This window comes from Monopterus albus, unplaced genomic scaffold (assembly GCF_001952655.1).
Source record: "Monopterus albus unplaced genomic scaffold, M_albus_1.0 scaffold202.1, whole genome shotgun sequence".
Taxonomy (NCBI): domain Eukaryota; kingdom Metazoa; phylum Chordata; class Actinopteri; order Synbranchiformes; family Synbranchidae; genus Monopterus; species Monopterus albus.
Window position 1 is genome coordinate 85,159 of NW_018128082.1, and position 16,355 is coordinate 101,513.

Sequence of the window (16,355 nt, forward strand, 5' to 3'; positions counted from 1 at the left end):
TCCCTACAGTTGCCACTGCAATAACTGTGATTCACTCCACTGCAAAACATGCCACTGGGAAGAATAATTTGTATATGTGTATTTATATTTAGACCAGAGCTGAGACCTGGTTTATCACTTGATCTGCTGAATAGCCTTATAGCCACAAGTGTCATAAGGCTTCAGGAACTGGCAAAGCTGTCTGCCACTTTGATCTAGAATGAAATAGCTCAGTACCTATGGGATGGGTGAAAATTTGTACAGATATCCATGGTGCCCAGAGGACGACTCCAGATAAGTTGGGTAATCCCCTAGTTTTTCCACCTAACACTGACAGATCAAATTACACTGCCCTGCCACTTTAATAGTTACACCTGTCCAATTGTATACACTTCGAAGCAACACTTCCTCCTTAACATCTGTATTTATGAAGCTCAGAATGTTTTTAGTGAAATTATTATAGATGTATACATTCAATTAAATAACTATTATTGAGGTCATAGTTAAAAGTGGTGTTGGACTGAACTACATTATATTCAGAGGTGTTCCTAATATTCTGAGCCTCTCATGTATGTAGCTGGGGAGAACAAAAACACCCTCTACATGAGTTCAGAAAATTATAATGCTGTCCCTGATATCCCAGAAATGTGCCATTGATTCACAAAGCCACCATTGTACTGTCAGCAGAAATCTCTACATTGTAACCCATTAGTAGAGAAGTGCCAAAAGCATTTGTCACATATCAGGGGAAAGATAAAGTAGGTATCAGAAGTACTCCTCTGATAACCATTCTTTAGCTGACTGCTGCTCTGTGTGCTTTTAAAACGTGCTGCAGTGTGCTTGTCAAATTTAGCACAAGCTAACCAGTACTGTACTTGATCATCATGAATAATAATCGCAGATGCAGTATGCAGTCAGAGGAGCCAGCAGTAGATCAGTGGGATAATGCTGGGTTTTACTAGTGTGATATTTGCAGCGTAGTGTGATTTGCATCAGAACAATGACTGTGAAGCAGAAGACCAGACTTACTGAGCTGATAAACACAACAGAGAGAGAAACACCCTGCTTACTGCGCACACTTGCACACATTGTTTGATGGATAGTCACAAAGACTAAGTTGCTAAGATTGCTTTCATAAAGGAGATATTAGAAAATACTGCAGCTGTTATGTAGCAGTGATTTCTCATTGGCTCCGCTTGTTGGTGCGTATGTGTACTGTTTGCATTTCTTGATGATTGGTCGATTTGGTTTGAGGGTATACAAGTCATTTAGATAGCAAATGTGAAAACTGGTAATTTATCTGCCACTTTGTAAACGAAGATTTACAGGGTTCCTTGCACCTTTGACAGAAACTGACTGCTGGTATATGCATTGAGTAAGGATGGTGAATCCTATTAATAATCTGGGTCTGTGTGTGGGGTTCTTACAGAAGTACCCGCCCAAAAAGGACATGGTCCGAGCTGTGTCCCTTCAGACTGGCTACATGATCCAGAGCCAGGGACCTAGCCACTGTACCCTCATGTACATGGCCCAGGTAGATCCACGAGGTAACTAATTAATATGCACACATACACACACACAAGTGCTTAACACATGGCCACTTCTAATGAATGATTCATTATCTCGCCTTTATGTCAAAATGAGTCACCATAGTAACCATATGAGAGACACTCCAACCTCTCTCTTTCTATTCATTAGTCCCTCTTGCCTTTAATTTGTTTTTTCACTGTCACTCTCTTGCATGCAAGTGCTGATTGTGTAAATCTCTTTACACAAGTTAGAAACACCTGCTTCTAACTTGTGTGTTTGTGTGTGTGGTTGAGAGGCATCTGGATGCAGTGAGTAGCAGCTTCACAGTTTCACTTGGATCCCGAATGCTATGATATATATATATAGTTTTATTTCTTCCCTAATCTGGCTCTTCCTCTTATATTCTCACACTTTGTGCCCCACTCATTCCCTTCTGACGTCTGTTTTGATTGTAGTGCCATATTCATACAGCGCATGACAAAAGTGTTCCAAGCTCGGGTTCAATTTCTTTTTCTGTATGTGAAACGTCCCTTTAATTATGATTAATTGCACAAAATAAACAAAATCAATGTCCATCAGGTTGTCTTCAAAGCCTAGAATAATGTCTCTTTGCTTGAAGAGCCAACAAAGCTACATCCCCACTTAGCTCTCCCGCCATTGTTGTTTTGCCTTGTGGACTACTGGAGCAAAATTTATGTCACCATCGACGCAGAGTGACGTCGCATCACACCTCGAGTGTGGAATGCTGGCCTGCTGTCTGAATTCACGGGCTAGCTCGTGATTATGCCGCCCTTAGCTCGATCTATATGAACAGCATAAGGGCGGCATATTGGCGACTCTTTGGAACGGTAAAAATAACTTCTGTCTCTCTTTGCAGGTTCATTACCCAAATGGGTTGTCAACAAGTCTTCCCACTTCCTTGCTCCCCGTGTAAGTAACTGGCAGATTAACACACATTCTGTGAATGTGTTGACATTTTAATCCACCGTGCAGTGAGGCTACACACAGCTCACTGCCCGTCAGGGTGACCAACATGCAGACCTTGTATGTTTATAAAATGTGAAATGTCTCTTTTCCACATTCTAAAAACATACAGCATCTTCCTCCCAACTAATCTGCCTCTTTTTTTATATATATATCTGTTGATATCTCCATTGCTCATAACTTGACTTTTTCCTCTCTTGATCTATCAAATCCCTAAAAAAATAAAGAGCTATGTAGTTTTTCTTTGTTTTCTCTCTTTTGTTCTTCCTAGGCGATGAAGAAGATCCATAAAGCCTGTTTGAAGTATTCAGAGTGGAAGCAGAGACACAACCCCGGCTTCAAGCCTTGGCTCTATCCTGAACAGGCTACATTACCCAGCATCCCCCTGTCTGAGCTCAGCATCCAGCGTGCAGAGAGCCTGGAGAATATAGATGAGAGCTCTCTGACTGAGGCCCAGGAGAGAGAAGACAGTGACTAACAGACACAGTCATGTCATTCATACAGTACACACCCAAACAATAATGCAGGGAAACGTGTGATGTGATGTTATACATGCACACATGTATATACTACCAGTCAACACTTTGGACATACGTTTCCACTAAATCAAATGAGAAAGTGTGTCCACAGTTTTGACTGGTAGCGTACATACACTGTGTGTTCAGTTGCATATGAAGGCGTTCTAACAGACACATGTATGTAGGCATTCATGCACACAGTCAAACTCATACCTGACCATCTCAGTCCCATATATGTATACATAATGTATGAACACAAGTGTATACAACATTTACAAGTCAGAAAAACTAATATTTAACAGTCAAAAAAGTGGGTGTAAATGTTATTTTTCTTGCCTGTTTAAAGAATTTCAAGGTTTGTCTAATCAGGACCTATGCAGATTATCAGAACAAAATGTGTTTCAGTAAGATTTAAGGTTAAAATGTTTACTGACTAACCTTACAGTGCACATCATTCAAAATATGAGCAATAGATTTCAAATTTATACTGCCCTCCTTTTAGCTGCAAGTTAATGCTATGGTCTAACCGATGGGAAAGGTTGGTGCAGCCCCTAATGGTCATGTGTATATAGTGAATGTTGTTTGACTCCAACATTAATGCACACAGACTTGTACACACAGTTTTTATCTTTCTGCCAGTGTTGTCTTGCTGTGCCTAAGTATGTCTCCATCACATTTTGTAAGCACATAATAAATATGCAGGTGTGCAGAAGGCAGCTGGGACCCCCAACCTGTAACTCTCTCAAACACACACATGCAAACAATTACAAATAGACTTTTCACTCACATGTACTGTCTGCTTCTCCATTTGAGAGATGTATGAATGTATGTAGAGTTTAAAAATTAAATACTGATTCCTACAAATGTTTTCAAAGTTCACTGGTAATCTGAGTCATTTTTTCTTGTATGTGTGTGTTTTACACGTGTTAACGCCTTTGCTCGGGTAGATATCTGATGCTGCCCTCAGGTCTGCGTGGTTGTGCTCATGCTAGAATAGGTACAAAAGGCACTGGCCTGATTAACTGTTTGCTCTGCACTCGTTCACACAGTCTTTCAGTGACACAGGCACAAAACCTTTGATTCTAACGCTGTACTGCCGTGGCTCCAACAGGACAAACAGTATCATGCACTCTAATGATAGACTTGTTTATTTTGTCGGTCTGTTTATTTGGCATGCAATCTGTGGTGTGTCTGCATGTACCCATGCACTTGGCTGTGTGTAAAGTATGTGAGCATAGTGGCCTGGATCAGATTTAGGAATTCCCTCAATCTGTTGGCATGGCAACTCTGAAATCAACTCCACACCAAAGAGACACAGGGATGAGAGCTTGCATGTCTCATAAAATGACTTACTTTAGCGTGCCCAATCCTTCTTCCCCACGGAGAATGAAACTAAGAGCATGTATACTCTAAATGTACAAGAGCTACAATTTCTGTTGGTCTGTGATGAGTTAATTGGATGACTAACAAAAACAATGACTTGACATGGTGGGCCAAAAATCTCATTCAACATGTTGGACACACAAAATGAGAATGATTTTAATGTCTATGAAGCTGCCTGTCTCTGCCTCAACAAGAGGAACATACTGTACACGTAACATCAAGGCTTTGAATAATTTTTATGTCATCCACTGTCTCTTCCCTTTTTATAGCATCCACCTCTGCATAAGCACCACCTAATCAAGTATGAATGAAGAATGGAAGTGTATGTCAGATGCAAAATGGCCTATTTCCTACAGCTCTATCGACTGTTTACCCCTGCCTTTGCATATAACCATCCATCCATCCTCAGAGTCTTATTGACCCTCTTCGCTCTGCCACCATTATGTTCGTGTGTGGCGGAGTAAAGGGTTGCATGTGCGTGGCTGTGTGAACTCTTTGTCCCAGTGGCATCCCTGTATTGTCTTCCACCCGCCTCCACAGCAGGAGGAGACGTATGTATAACCAGCATGATGGCCAGCATCCCTCTGTGTGTGTTTCTGCATGTGTCACACTGCCACCCCCACAGCAACCCTGCCCACCACAGCTGATAGCCTGGTGATGACTCATCACCACCCCACCTCCTTTCCTCTCCCTCCATCTCATGTATTCTCTCCCTATTCTTTCTGCCTCTTTATCATCTGCTCCCCAGCCTTTCTTCAATGTCTTGTCTTCTCTGGCCTCTTCCTCATCTTCTTCTACATCTCCAGACCCCTCTTTCCCCTCCTCTGATCCTCCTTGCCTCATCATCTACCTCTACCACTCTTCTTCTCTTCTCCTTTTCACTTTCCTTAATCAGAAATATTTGTTCTCCCTCATTTATTCCCACCCTGTACCATTTTGTTTCTCAGTCTCCAGCTTGTTCATTTATTGTTCCTTTGGTTTTCCTTTTTCTAGACACTCCATCTTTATCATTCTTATTAAAACATGACCTTTTTACTTGTTAGATCTTTTAGGTGTCAGGACTACTGACAAAGAAGTCAAGCACCACAACACACATATAGAGAAAAGGCAATGTCATAGGCATTTCCCCCTTCAGCTCCTTAAAAAATATGAACATTAAATGTCTGACAGGACAGCTGCAAATATGACCTTTTCATTCATGTGAATGAGTAAGGATGTTTTCCAGTTTGGTCGAGCTTTTACTTCATGCCAGCCTCCCTCTTTCTCAGGTGCTTTAATCTTTCTGACTCTCTTCATTGTGGTTGAAATGCAATCAAATAAATCCTCTTTAATAATTTAAGGCTTATTTATATGCATCATTATCTCTCTACTATGAATTGTCTTTCTCTTTACTTATTTATATACTTAAGGAGGCCATGGTGTGCTTTTCCTAGTTTTCTGACTTATCTACAGTGTTACAAAGGTGAGTTATCATCTTAGATGTGACCTAAAGCTCAAAAAATTGAGGTGTTTGCATGTTCTAGTACTTCTGTGCAGAAGCAACTCGGTTTATACAAGTCTTGCAAACTCTCACTCTTGAGACTTTTTATCTAACAAAGTATTACGTGAGCAGTGACCACGGGTTGGATTTACCAACCTCAGAGCTACTTGAAAGGGAGTCATGTTTCCTTGACTTGGTGGGGCTTACAGTAAGTAAAAAAAAAAAAAAAACCACACAAACATGTTGCATATCTGTTAATGCCTTGTTTCTATAACATTAGAGAGAATTGTTGTAAGGCTGGAGAAGTTACTATGTCTGCATTATGCCAGTTAAAATATGGGGTTTCTCAATTATCCACTTTGTTTAGAGTGTTATACATCTCTTTTCATTGGTACATATATCATTGTTTACCTATTTATGGAGGAGAAATTCAAATTAATGCTGTTGTGGTCCATTGTGCTGTCCACTTTTGACACCAGCAACAGGAGTTGTGCAAACTATCCTCTTGTTTTAGAAAGAAGTTCTCTGGTTTAATTATTCTGAAATAATTACAGACTTTTTGGAGCTATGATGGGTGCAAAGCTAATCTAGAGGTACCCAAGATTAAACATTAAATGGCTGGAAATGAGCATGCCATGGGCACTTTAATACTTTTAAAATCTGTCTGCAATGCTCAGTATCTTAATAGTGAGTGGTTGCCCTCTTCTGGTTCTTATGTGACCCTACAAGTAACAGATGAGCAGCCTATCTGATTTAATGCTCTGAATGACCTTAATGATCTGAATGGCACAATACTGCCCCCCTCCATAAAATGTAAATGTTCAGAATCAATTATATTTATGGTCTCATCTTACTGCATTATTTTTAACATCATACCTGTTCATCATACCTGGTGGATTCATGCCTGAACCCAGGCAGTTACATATCTACTTGCCATTTGGCTTTTATTGCATACAACTGGAGTTCATTACATAGGATTCCTGAATCCTAACCTGGAATTTTAACCTGGAATGGTACAACTTGGTGAAACATGTAGGAATAATAACCTATGTAGTCAAAGAGCATTTGCATGACAACAGACTCATTTGTCGAGTTTTCAGTGGTCACATGATGGCCGCACGGAAGTTTTTGCAATTTAGTTGCGTCAAGTTAGCCATAATTATCCACCAAAACACAACAGGACACCGATTACGGGAATAAAATGATACAGTTACACAATTAAACGTAAATGTATGACTTTATTTTGTAAGGTTTAACCGGAAACAATATACGTTATGTACTTTAGCTAAACACTGCCGTGTTGCCGCTGCTACTTTTCAACCGTGAGAAAAATGTTATCCGCTAATAGGCGTCGCAGTTGTGGCCACTAGTTCTACTTCCAAAGCAAAACGACAGCATATTCCCTTTTCGAAAGGCACTTGCAGAGACTCGAGGAGGTAAGAGAATGACAATAATTTAAAACTTTTCTTCTGTTAGTCTTTGGTTCTTGTTACCATTGCAAGTAACTTCAAAACAGTGCGGATTTATTCAAAGGATCACAGGTAAAATTAACATTATATGCTCAGGTATCTTGCACCTCCAACCTGCACGCAGGCAGATGAAAGATGAAAGACTCCCGAACCCACCAGGCCTATACATTATATCTCTTCGGCTTAGCCCCGAGACGTCTCTGTTACCAGCTTTGCAGCTGGTCATAGCAGTAGTCAAAACATGAAGCGAATCAATGTGTGTGTGTGTGTGTAGCTAAACACTAGTACATGTCGTGGTTTAAACATAAGAACATATTATGGCTAAGGCTACAGTTATACACGTCATAATAATAATATTAAACACCCTGTCTGCTGACAGTCACCATCTTTTCTCTCTAGTTATCCTTGACCAGATGTACCCTGTAGAAACTCATACGCATACATAAGCATTTAACAGTCTAACTAGACATTCTATCTCCACTAAACATTTCTAATACATAAAGTATCTATCTGACTAAAAATACCTAACACTTCTCAGGGAAAACTTTCCCGGAGCAGCTGATAAGAGTAGAAACCAATTTGAGAGTATAAAACCTCACCACCACAACGTCGGGGTGGTTCAGACTGAAAATGTGTTGTCTAGGTTACACTCACGCGCTGACCATTAACTAGCTTGGCATGTCGTGGTGAAGATAACGATAGCGAGCTAATATTTAGGGAAACAAAATACAAAACGTTTTTGTCAGTAGGCTTTAACTGTCGAGTCTACTTCTGCTTTTGCTAATTAACGAAGAGGTGGGAAACAAATCTCATCCTTTACTTGATGTTTCTCGTTTTTTTTTTTCAGCCGCCACAGGCTAAACTATTTTTCCCCGGTAAAAGTCGACGATTGGCTTTATCATTAGTTGAGTATTACATCAAGTAAAAAAACAAAAACAAAATTTATGGATATAATAATTGCCCCCCCTCCCCCCCTCTGTCAAAAGAGGGCTTGTCCTTATCATTTTCCGCATTATTATTTAATTATTTTTGTCAGCAGGTGGGCTTGTGACAAGTTCTCATTCAGGCCTAGTATTTTAAGGGGATTTACACCCTCTTATGCTTTATGAATCTCCTGTGACACTACAGTTTATTCACCAAATTACACAAACCCACTGAGTTGCAAATGGCTGTTTTTCAGTAGCCTCTTGTTCCTGCTTTTTGTTCACCAGGGCAGCTCACACGTGTACTTTCAGAAGGTGGTGACATGTCATCAGTACTGAAACTGCACACAAATGCTATCACATAAGTTGTTTTGAGAAGATCAGTGGAAGATGTTTTTCCTTTGCATTCAACTTCCTTTATTAATACGGGTGTATGCACAGTCAAAGAGGAAGACTTTTTGTCTGTGGTTTACAAGACTTAAAATAGGTACACTTTGCATGATGACTGGCTTGCTCGGTAGACCATTAAAGCTAGTGAATAGGACAGCTTGTGATCAGCTCAATGTTTCTAAAGAAGCAGAGCTCATTGACCATGAAAATCACATTCCTGGCTGCCGCGGTTGAACAAATATTACTCTGCTGCTCCAAGCACACAACTTTGCAATATGAAACTCACTAATGTATTAGCAGGGCGTAGGACTTGTCAGAGCTGAGTTTTTAAAGCATTTTTAAGCAATTCATCACTGCAACACAAAAATGACCCACATAATGTTATGATGGGGGTCTGGAAAAAACAGCACCACAATCTTTGACCTTGTTCTGTCTTGAAGTGGAAACTGCTAATGAGTAAGCCTGTGACTATCTGTTTTGGCTTTTGAGTGCACACAGAGAGCCACATAATGTACTGTTCAAGGATCCTGTTTATTATAGAAACTGATATAAGTATGTCTCTCCCTCTCAACCAGTGATTTTTGTGTCTGTCAATGTTAAAGCACACTATGCTTAGTTGAGCCAGTTCAGATTTATATTGATGCAAGTGCATAGTAGATCTACTGAGGATGTAAGCCCTGAATTATTGATATAAAGTTGCAGCTGAAAGCTTTGTCCCTGTCTCTCTTTCTTAAGTCCTTAAGTCTCTTTCTTAAGGCCACAGAAAGGTGACATTTTATGTCACCTTTCTGTGGCTCCTACTCCATCTGGCTCACATATATGATTGCCCAGCACTGAATCACTTCCTTAATGAGGTGAGAGGAGAAGTACTTCACTGGTACGCATCGAGCACTCAGATGTGTTTGAGTTTGGTTTCTTCAACATTTTCCCACCAATTGTAAGTGCTTCATTGTTAAGTTAGCAGGTTTATTAGCTACACCTAGCAAAGACTAATGCAGTTTAACACAGCAGTCCTGCAATAAATTCTGCTTTTGTGAAGGTTATACTCTTCAGTTGCTGATGAGAGTTGTAGTTTGCGGTTATACTGAGCGATGTTTTCTCTTCGTCCACCCACTTTAGCTTTATCACTGAAGGTAGACTAGTATTCAAAGCACTTCTCAGTGTCATTTCTTTTTGGAATTTTTAGTATACTTTAATAGTCAGTGATGTTGTTATGAGAATGATTAGGCAGTGTTTTTAAACATGTCCCTAATAATGTGAATGAGTAATTTCCAACATCTGACATTTGAGAATTGGGTCAAATATGTACATAAGTATGCTGTCAGGAAGTCAAATATTCAGGATAAGCAACAGACAAAAATGAACCTCACAAAAGGATTGTGTGAATTTTTATCCAGTGGGTTAAAACATGCAAAACAGCCATTATTGTCATGTACAGTGGTTACTGCAGTGAGTTAGTGTAGGAGGAGGTGAGAAGACAGCAAAGGCCATGGACTTTGGTTTGTGCTTGAAATAATATTACTTGACATCCACCATGAGATGAACCTCAGTGCTGTCAAAATATTGTTTTGGTTTTTTTTTTTGTCACAGGTTGATGACATTAGTTCTAGTAATGGACTCCTTAGTTGACTGTAGTCAGTAGTTTGTGGTTGGTTGTCAGGGGTAACATCAGCCTGTGAAATGTTGCACCTGGAAGAGTTGAAGGCTAGTGTGTGTTCACACAGGCTTTTTCACTAGAGGACATTGTTCGGATGCATTTCTTTACTGGCAGGCCTGAGTCACTGTTCAGTCCTAACTGAAAGTGGGCTGACAGCAGTAGTGGGTCTGGGGGTGGGTATGTGAGTCATGTCCCCTGTGGATGCATATCTTTTTCACCAGCCCCTTTTAAGGAAAACACCCTGAAAAAAATCTGGGTCTGAGAAAGATTATTTGGCAGTAGATGCTCAACTTGTCCCAGTGGAGGATAAAGGACAGTGAATGACAAGTTATGGATATGTCATTTCAGAAACCAGCAATATTGAACAGCAGAAACACCAAGTAGCCTTTTTCAGGAAAACAAAAACCCCTCATAAATTCAAGTCAGCGATTTACTGGTGAACATTGTGAAGATTAGGGTTAATTTGCTCCTTATCTGCAGAATGTGTGAACAATACAGCCTGATTTACACTAGACTTCTAAGGCCACTGTTTTTTTTGGATTTGTGGGAGTATAAAGGTGCAGTGAGTGAGATTTAGTGACATTTAGCAGTGAGGTTGCAGATTGCAACATTAAGCTCTCATACATAGTGTTAAATGACCCTCACAGCGATTACTGTAAATGTAGGACAAATGTAGTCAGGGGTGACTTTGGTACAGTGGGTAGAGTGGTCGTCTCCCAGCCGAAGGATTAGAGGTTCGAATCCTTGGGTAAGACACTGAACCCCGAAGTTGCCCCTGATGGTTAGAGCCATCGGTGAGTTGGCGCCGCAGATGGCTGCCTTGGTTCTGTACCGGAAACAAATTCCTTGTGTGTGTAACATACTTGGCCAAATAAAGGTGATTATCCTTATTATCCTTAAATATATTAAGGGTATAAGATTATCCTGCACTCAGAACATAAGTGCAGCTGACTTGACCAAACAAAAGCTGACTGTGGCTCACTGGACTGCAGTGAGTTACCCAGCACTGGACATGTTCTAAAGCTATCAAACAAAAACTTTCATTTAGGTTACAGTGTTTCCTGTGCATCACAAAGTTTGGCATGGTGGCACTGTCCCATGAGTGGGCTCAAGTGGTCTGAGTCTAGCAAACAGGTAATTGTTTTCTAACACGGTAGCCATAACAGCTTAAGACAGATGTTATGACCCAGAAATTTAGCTTGTTGTGTATTTTGAATGTAATGATATGTGATCTGTCACATAATTTAAATGCAGTTCAAGGGTCTGAAGAGGTGTCACCTTTTTATTAAGTATCAATAGACTGAGGTCACTGTGGCTGTCGAGGCAGTGTTGAGACATATCTTCAAAGTCAGAGTTTCATGTGATGACAGTTAAAAACCTACCACACTGAAGAGCTGATGTTGTTTTTTGTCTGTCTGTTGTGTAAAGAAAATTATGTTGGTCCCTCTTTTAGCTGCAGTACAAGTTCAGGAGTAAGTTGGCAAGTGTGTGCTGATGTTTGAGCGATACAATATGGTGTGAGAGATAAACAGAATTCAGGCAGTAAAGACAGGTGGGGACAGAGCAGGGTATGCCATGCAACAAAGGTCCTCTGGCCAGGAATTGAACTGTAGACGTAGGAGTATGCACCTTAACCACTGGCCACTGGGACACCCCAGAGGGAGCTTTTTTTGTCTAACCACACATAGCACAACATATACATGTATGCCTTTGATCCAGTAGTAAATATATTCGTAGAGTACAGCCAAAACATGGTTGTACATTGAGCAGGCAGTTCCTGATTTAAATGTTTGTACTCAAAGATGGCAAATAGTTTCATACTTGTATAGTGCTTTTCTATGCATTGCAGCACATTCAAAGTGCTTTCACACTAGTTGGCCATTCACACCCACATTTACAAACTGGTGTTATCACCGGAAATAACTGGGGGTTCAGTGTCTTGCTCAAGGACACATGAGCCACAGCTTCCCCAACTGATGAATACTCTGTGCCTAACTAACACACTGACTGCATTTACATGTAGTCCCTCTAATTTTTGACAGTTAAAGGCAGAGAGTCAAAACTAACTTGAGTAGTATCACCTCCTTTTCGCCTTCCACTTGTCTTTGCCCTTTCTGCCCTGTATGTAAAACTAGGTCATATGTGGTCATGACAGCCAGAGACACTTGTGGCAGCCAGGTAGTGCAGCAGTAGTAACCGGTTCCAGAACTAATGTATATCGAATATAGAGCCCATAGGTTAAATTATACGAACTTATAGGAATTTTGTCCCACAGTAATGATACATTATTAAAGATCCGGCCACTATCGCATCATGTTCAGCATTACATAATTGACACACATAACCGTGAGTTGTATGCGAAACGAGAAATTTCATGTTACGCTTTGATAGGTGTGTTTATGGTGTAAATTTGAAAACTTCTCACTAAAATGCTACATGGACTGCAGTGTTTGGTCCAACAGCAGGGTGAAAACACTTCTAGACAATTTTTGACTTGATTTATCCAGATGTATGCTACATCTTAGTTAATGCAGCTTTAAGTAACCAGTTACTGTTAAGTTACTGAAAGAAACCAGATTACAGCAGAAATCAGATAACATGTTTACATGCATGACAGTAATCAGGTTACTTCTATATTTTTCACACAGAAAAACTGATATTTTGTTGTTGAAATTTCACTAATACATACTAATGAATGCATTAATAACTAAAATCTGTAAGAATGTCACACAGAAGGATTTTCTCTGTCCTCATTTTAGAATAGTATTTGTGTTGAAGTCTCACAATGGAGGTCTTGAATTCTCCACGTTCCTGGTCTGTTTTTATTTATTCTCGTTTCATCACTTCCTGTTGGCAGTTAAGAAAAAAACAGGGCCTTTCACTTGAAAATGGAAAATGCAGTTTTTGTGGAGGATTACCCAAGACTGCACAGTAGAGGGGTGGTGTGTAGACCTTGGACTCTTGCATAATACATCACACAATTGGAGGGGCCAGAAGATTCAGCTCAACTGAATTGTAAATCCAAGCAGACAGAAACTAGCAACATTTGAGCAGAACAAGAGGTTTCACACAAAAGACACTTATATCAGCATCATACGCCAACAAAACTCTGTGATTAGGGACTAGTCACTATTTAATAAAGTTCTGAGTGTTTTCAAGTAGAAGACTGCCCAACTTTTGAATGTGCCACAATTATTATTTAATTTTTTCTATATTTTATGTTTATGAAAAGAGAGTGCATTAACATTTGAAGAAAAGCTCATTTTAATGTCTGTTTCCCACAGGTGTTGTAGCTACTTCTGGGCATTTCAAAAATCATCAAAATAGTGAGTTTGACTGGTGGTGCCTAAACTTTTGCACATAGCTGCATTTGTCATTTAAGAAGTTAGTATTTGTTAAGTTGCCATGTCTGTGCTGATAAATATTATGCTAGCACTGGAATTCCTGATTTGTTGATCAGTTTTGTCCAACACCAAAAAATGAAATGCAGTATGAAGTTGTTTAATCGATGTGTAGCAGGCAGTGTTGTAGTGGAGTCACCAAACCTGGAGTCCGAGTCAAGTCTCTCGTCCCCTGTGGTCAAGTCAGAGTCACCAAGGAATAATCCAAGTCGAGTCCTCGTTACCCCAGTCAGAGTAATCAAGGTCTACAATAAGCAGAGTTGACTCAGTTCTCACCATTTTATATTCCAAACTTCTTAACAGTGTATTGCATCATCATACTGCTCGGCAGTTTGATATATAAAAATAACTTATGGAAAGGTGGCATGTACACTTCGATGGAAGTGTTCCAGATACAGCATGGTGTTGGTAATTTAATACATATTACAGACACACAGTTTTAACCATGAATGGGCTTTTCAAAATACAAAAAAGAAGAGTCTGTGGAGAGTGTTGACACTCAAACAATGCATGCTGGGCAGTCTGCCACCTCAAAAAAAAAAAAACTACAAGCAAAGTATTTAAAATGAGTGTTAACTGGTGGCAGCGACATTTATCTGCAGTTGTTAAAGATCTAGATGGTTTGATGATGTCCTTTCACATTTTGACACAGTGTCTTAGATGTCTTAATGTAAGCTTAAGGTATGAAATGTACTTCATAACTGAGGATGCTGGCATCGAGCAGAATTGATGACAGCCAGCACTGATCACTGCAAACAGAGAGAACATCCTTGTGAATTTCTGTTAAACGGAAAGGGTGTATATATAAGCTATGAAACACTATTTCTCAGCCCACACACACACACACACACACACACACCCCTGCCCAGCATCACCTTTATACCCACTATTATTCGATGAGCACTGAGACCACACTCAACCAGTGGGAACCCAACAGGCGCTTCCTTCCTTTCGTGGTTGTGTGCGCACACGCATGCGTGTGTGTGTTTTCGTCTAGGCAACAGACTCGGCGACAGACCAGCCCATTGTGCAGGCAGCACAGAGACCCTGTTATTGGCAGTTTTCTGAGTGGGAGAGAGGGAGCACAGAGAAGGATGGAGGGAGGGATAGATCAACAGAGAGGGAGAGAGAAAATTAAAATGTCACTGGAAGCTGCTGAAAATGAAAGAAATTAACACTTACACTGACTGACTGAATGTAGGAAGAACCTCCAGTTTTCTGTAAAAGTATGTGAGCTCAGGTGAAAACTGCTGATTTCAGTGTTAAAGGAGCACATCACCGTTTTTGAAAATGTGGTAGTTTGCTGTCTTATTGACAGTCAGATAAAAAGTTCATTATCGGTGTTATCTTTCTTCATGCAGAACACAGATAGCCATGTTTAGTCTAGTGAAGCACATAGGAAGCAAGCAGCCTCCGTCAGAAGTGGAAAACATTTAATGCAGCAACTCCAAACTCCAACCAAGCCAATTATTCGAGCATTCAAGGGTCAGCCTTGTTTCTGTCGAAGTTAGGATAGCAGGCAAATCTGGTATGAACGTGGGACCTTCAGAGGACCTAAGTGCCAGGATGAAATACAGTGAAAGATGGTCTAGCCCCACAGAGACCAATACTAAAGCTGTCTTTGTTGGCTGTTTGGTTATAAACTTTGAAATAATTGACAGAATGTAAGTATCGCTTGGAAACTGGTGTTTTGTTGTGTTTTTATGATGCCCAGGTGTACAATATACATTATAACGCCTTATTTATGCATATGATAGATGGCTGACAGATGGTAACTATATATCCACAGAACTTTTATTTCCCTGTTTCTCATGATGCCTTCCATTGGGTTTGATCAGATTGTATTTATAAGCACTATGGCTTATTACTTACACTGGACTACTCGTGTCTCAGATTTCCATGCACATGCCACGTAGAAAGTTTTGCGTGTGTATTTACAGCTGTGGGTCCTGTGTGTATTAACACAGCATTGTTTTCCATTCATTGACACACAGTTGTATTTTCTAGCTATGTCTACTGAGCTTAGTTTGCTTAGTTCCCCACAGAATTTTGAGTCTGATTAAAATAAAAACAAACTGATTCTCAAAGTAAAGCCTGTTGCAACTAGATCTCAACAGTCTGTTTTTAATCACCTTAGAAACATTTCAAAATTTCGATCTGCGTTAAATTGCGGAAGGATTATCTGACATGATGTTAGTCTCATCACATCTGAATTATTGCACCTTTTGAGCATCTACAGACCTTGCAGGCTGTTAACTAGCACAAACTGCTGTTTGTTTTTCTCAGCTTTTGTTAATACCATACACACAAACACATAAGGCTGACTAAGGTCATTTCTAGACCAAAGTGCTGAGGTGAAAATTTGTCCGGTCAAAGATGCTGACTGTCACTGTCAGAATAGCCTGTGAATTACTACATTAAATGTTAGTTCCTCAGTAAAATAGGAACTGCGCTTGATCAGATGAGAGCAAGATTCACACTGTCCATATGCCCTGTGGTCTCTGACCTTTTTAGAAGAAATGTTTGACAGGAAATGAAGTGCAGTCCTTTCAACACCAGTGAATAGTGTGGCTCACTCAGCCCTCACTTCCAGATGCCAAGTGAGGTCAGGTTAATGTAGTATTTTTGAATTACTTAGTTG

General features: G+C 40.1%; 2 protein-coding genes across 8 annotated transcripts in view; both read left to right on the plus strand.

Moving 5' to 3' along the window:
- Nucleotides 1–3,725, plus strand: part of stard10 (StAR related lipid transfer domain containing 10) — a 14,257-nt gene extending 10,532 nt beyond the window's left edge. Inside the window, 3 exon segments of the mRNA XM_020618164.1 lie at nucleotides 1,409–1,526; nucleotides 2,387–2,439; nucleotides 2,765–3,725. Of these exon segments, the coding sequence (XP_020473820.1) occupies nucleotides 1,409–1,526; nucleotides 2,387–2,439; nucleotides 2,765–2,971 (378 nt within the window). The 3' untranslated portion in view covers nucleotides 2,972–3,725.
- Nucleotides 3,726–6,985: 3,260 nt separating this feature from the next.
- Nucleotides 6,986–16,355, plus strand: part of arap1 (ArfGAP with RhoGAP domain, ankyrin repeat and PH domain 1) — a 56,274-nt gene continuing 46,904 nt past the window's right edge. For 5 of the 7 annotated variants that reach the window (XM_020618157.1, XM_020618160.1, XM_020618161.1 and 2 more), the window contains exon 1: nucleotides 6,986–7,310. The gene's annotated coding sequence lies outside the window, so the exon portion shown is untranslated. The remainder of the gene's footprint in view (nucleotides 7,311–16,355) is intronic. The other 2 variants (XM_020618156.1, XM_020618158.1) reach the window with 1 other exon arrangement.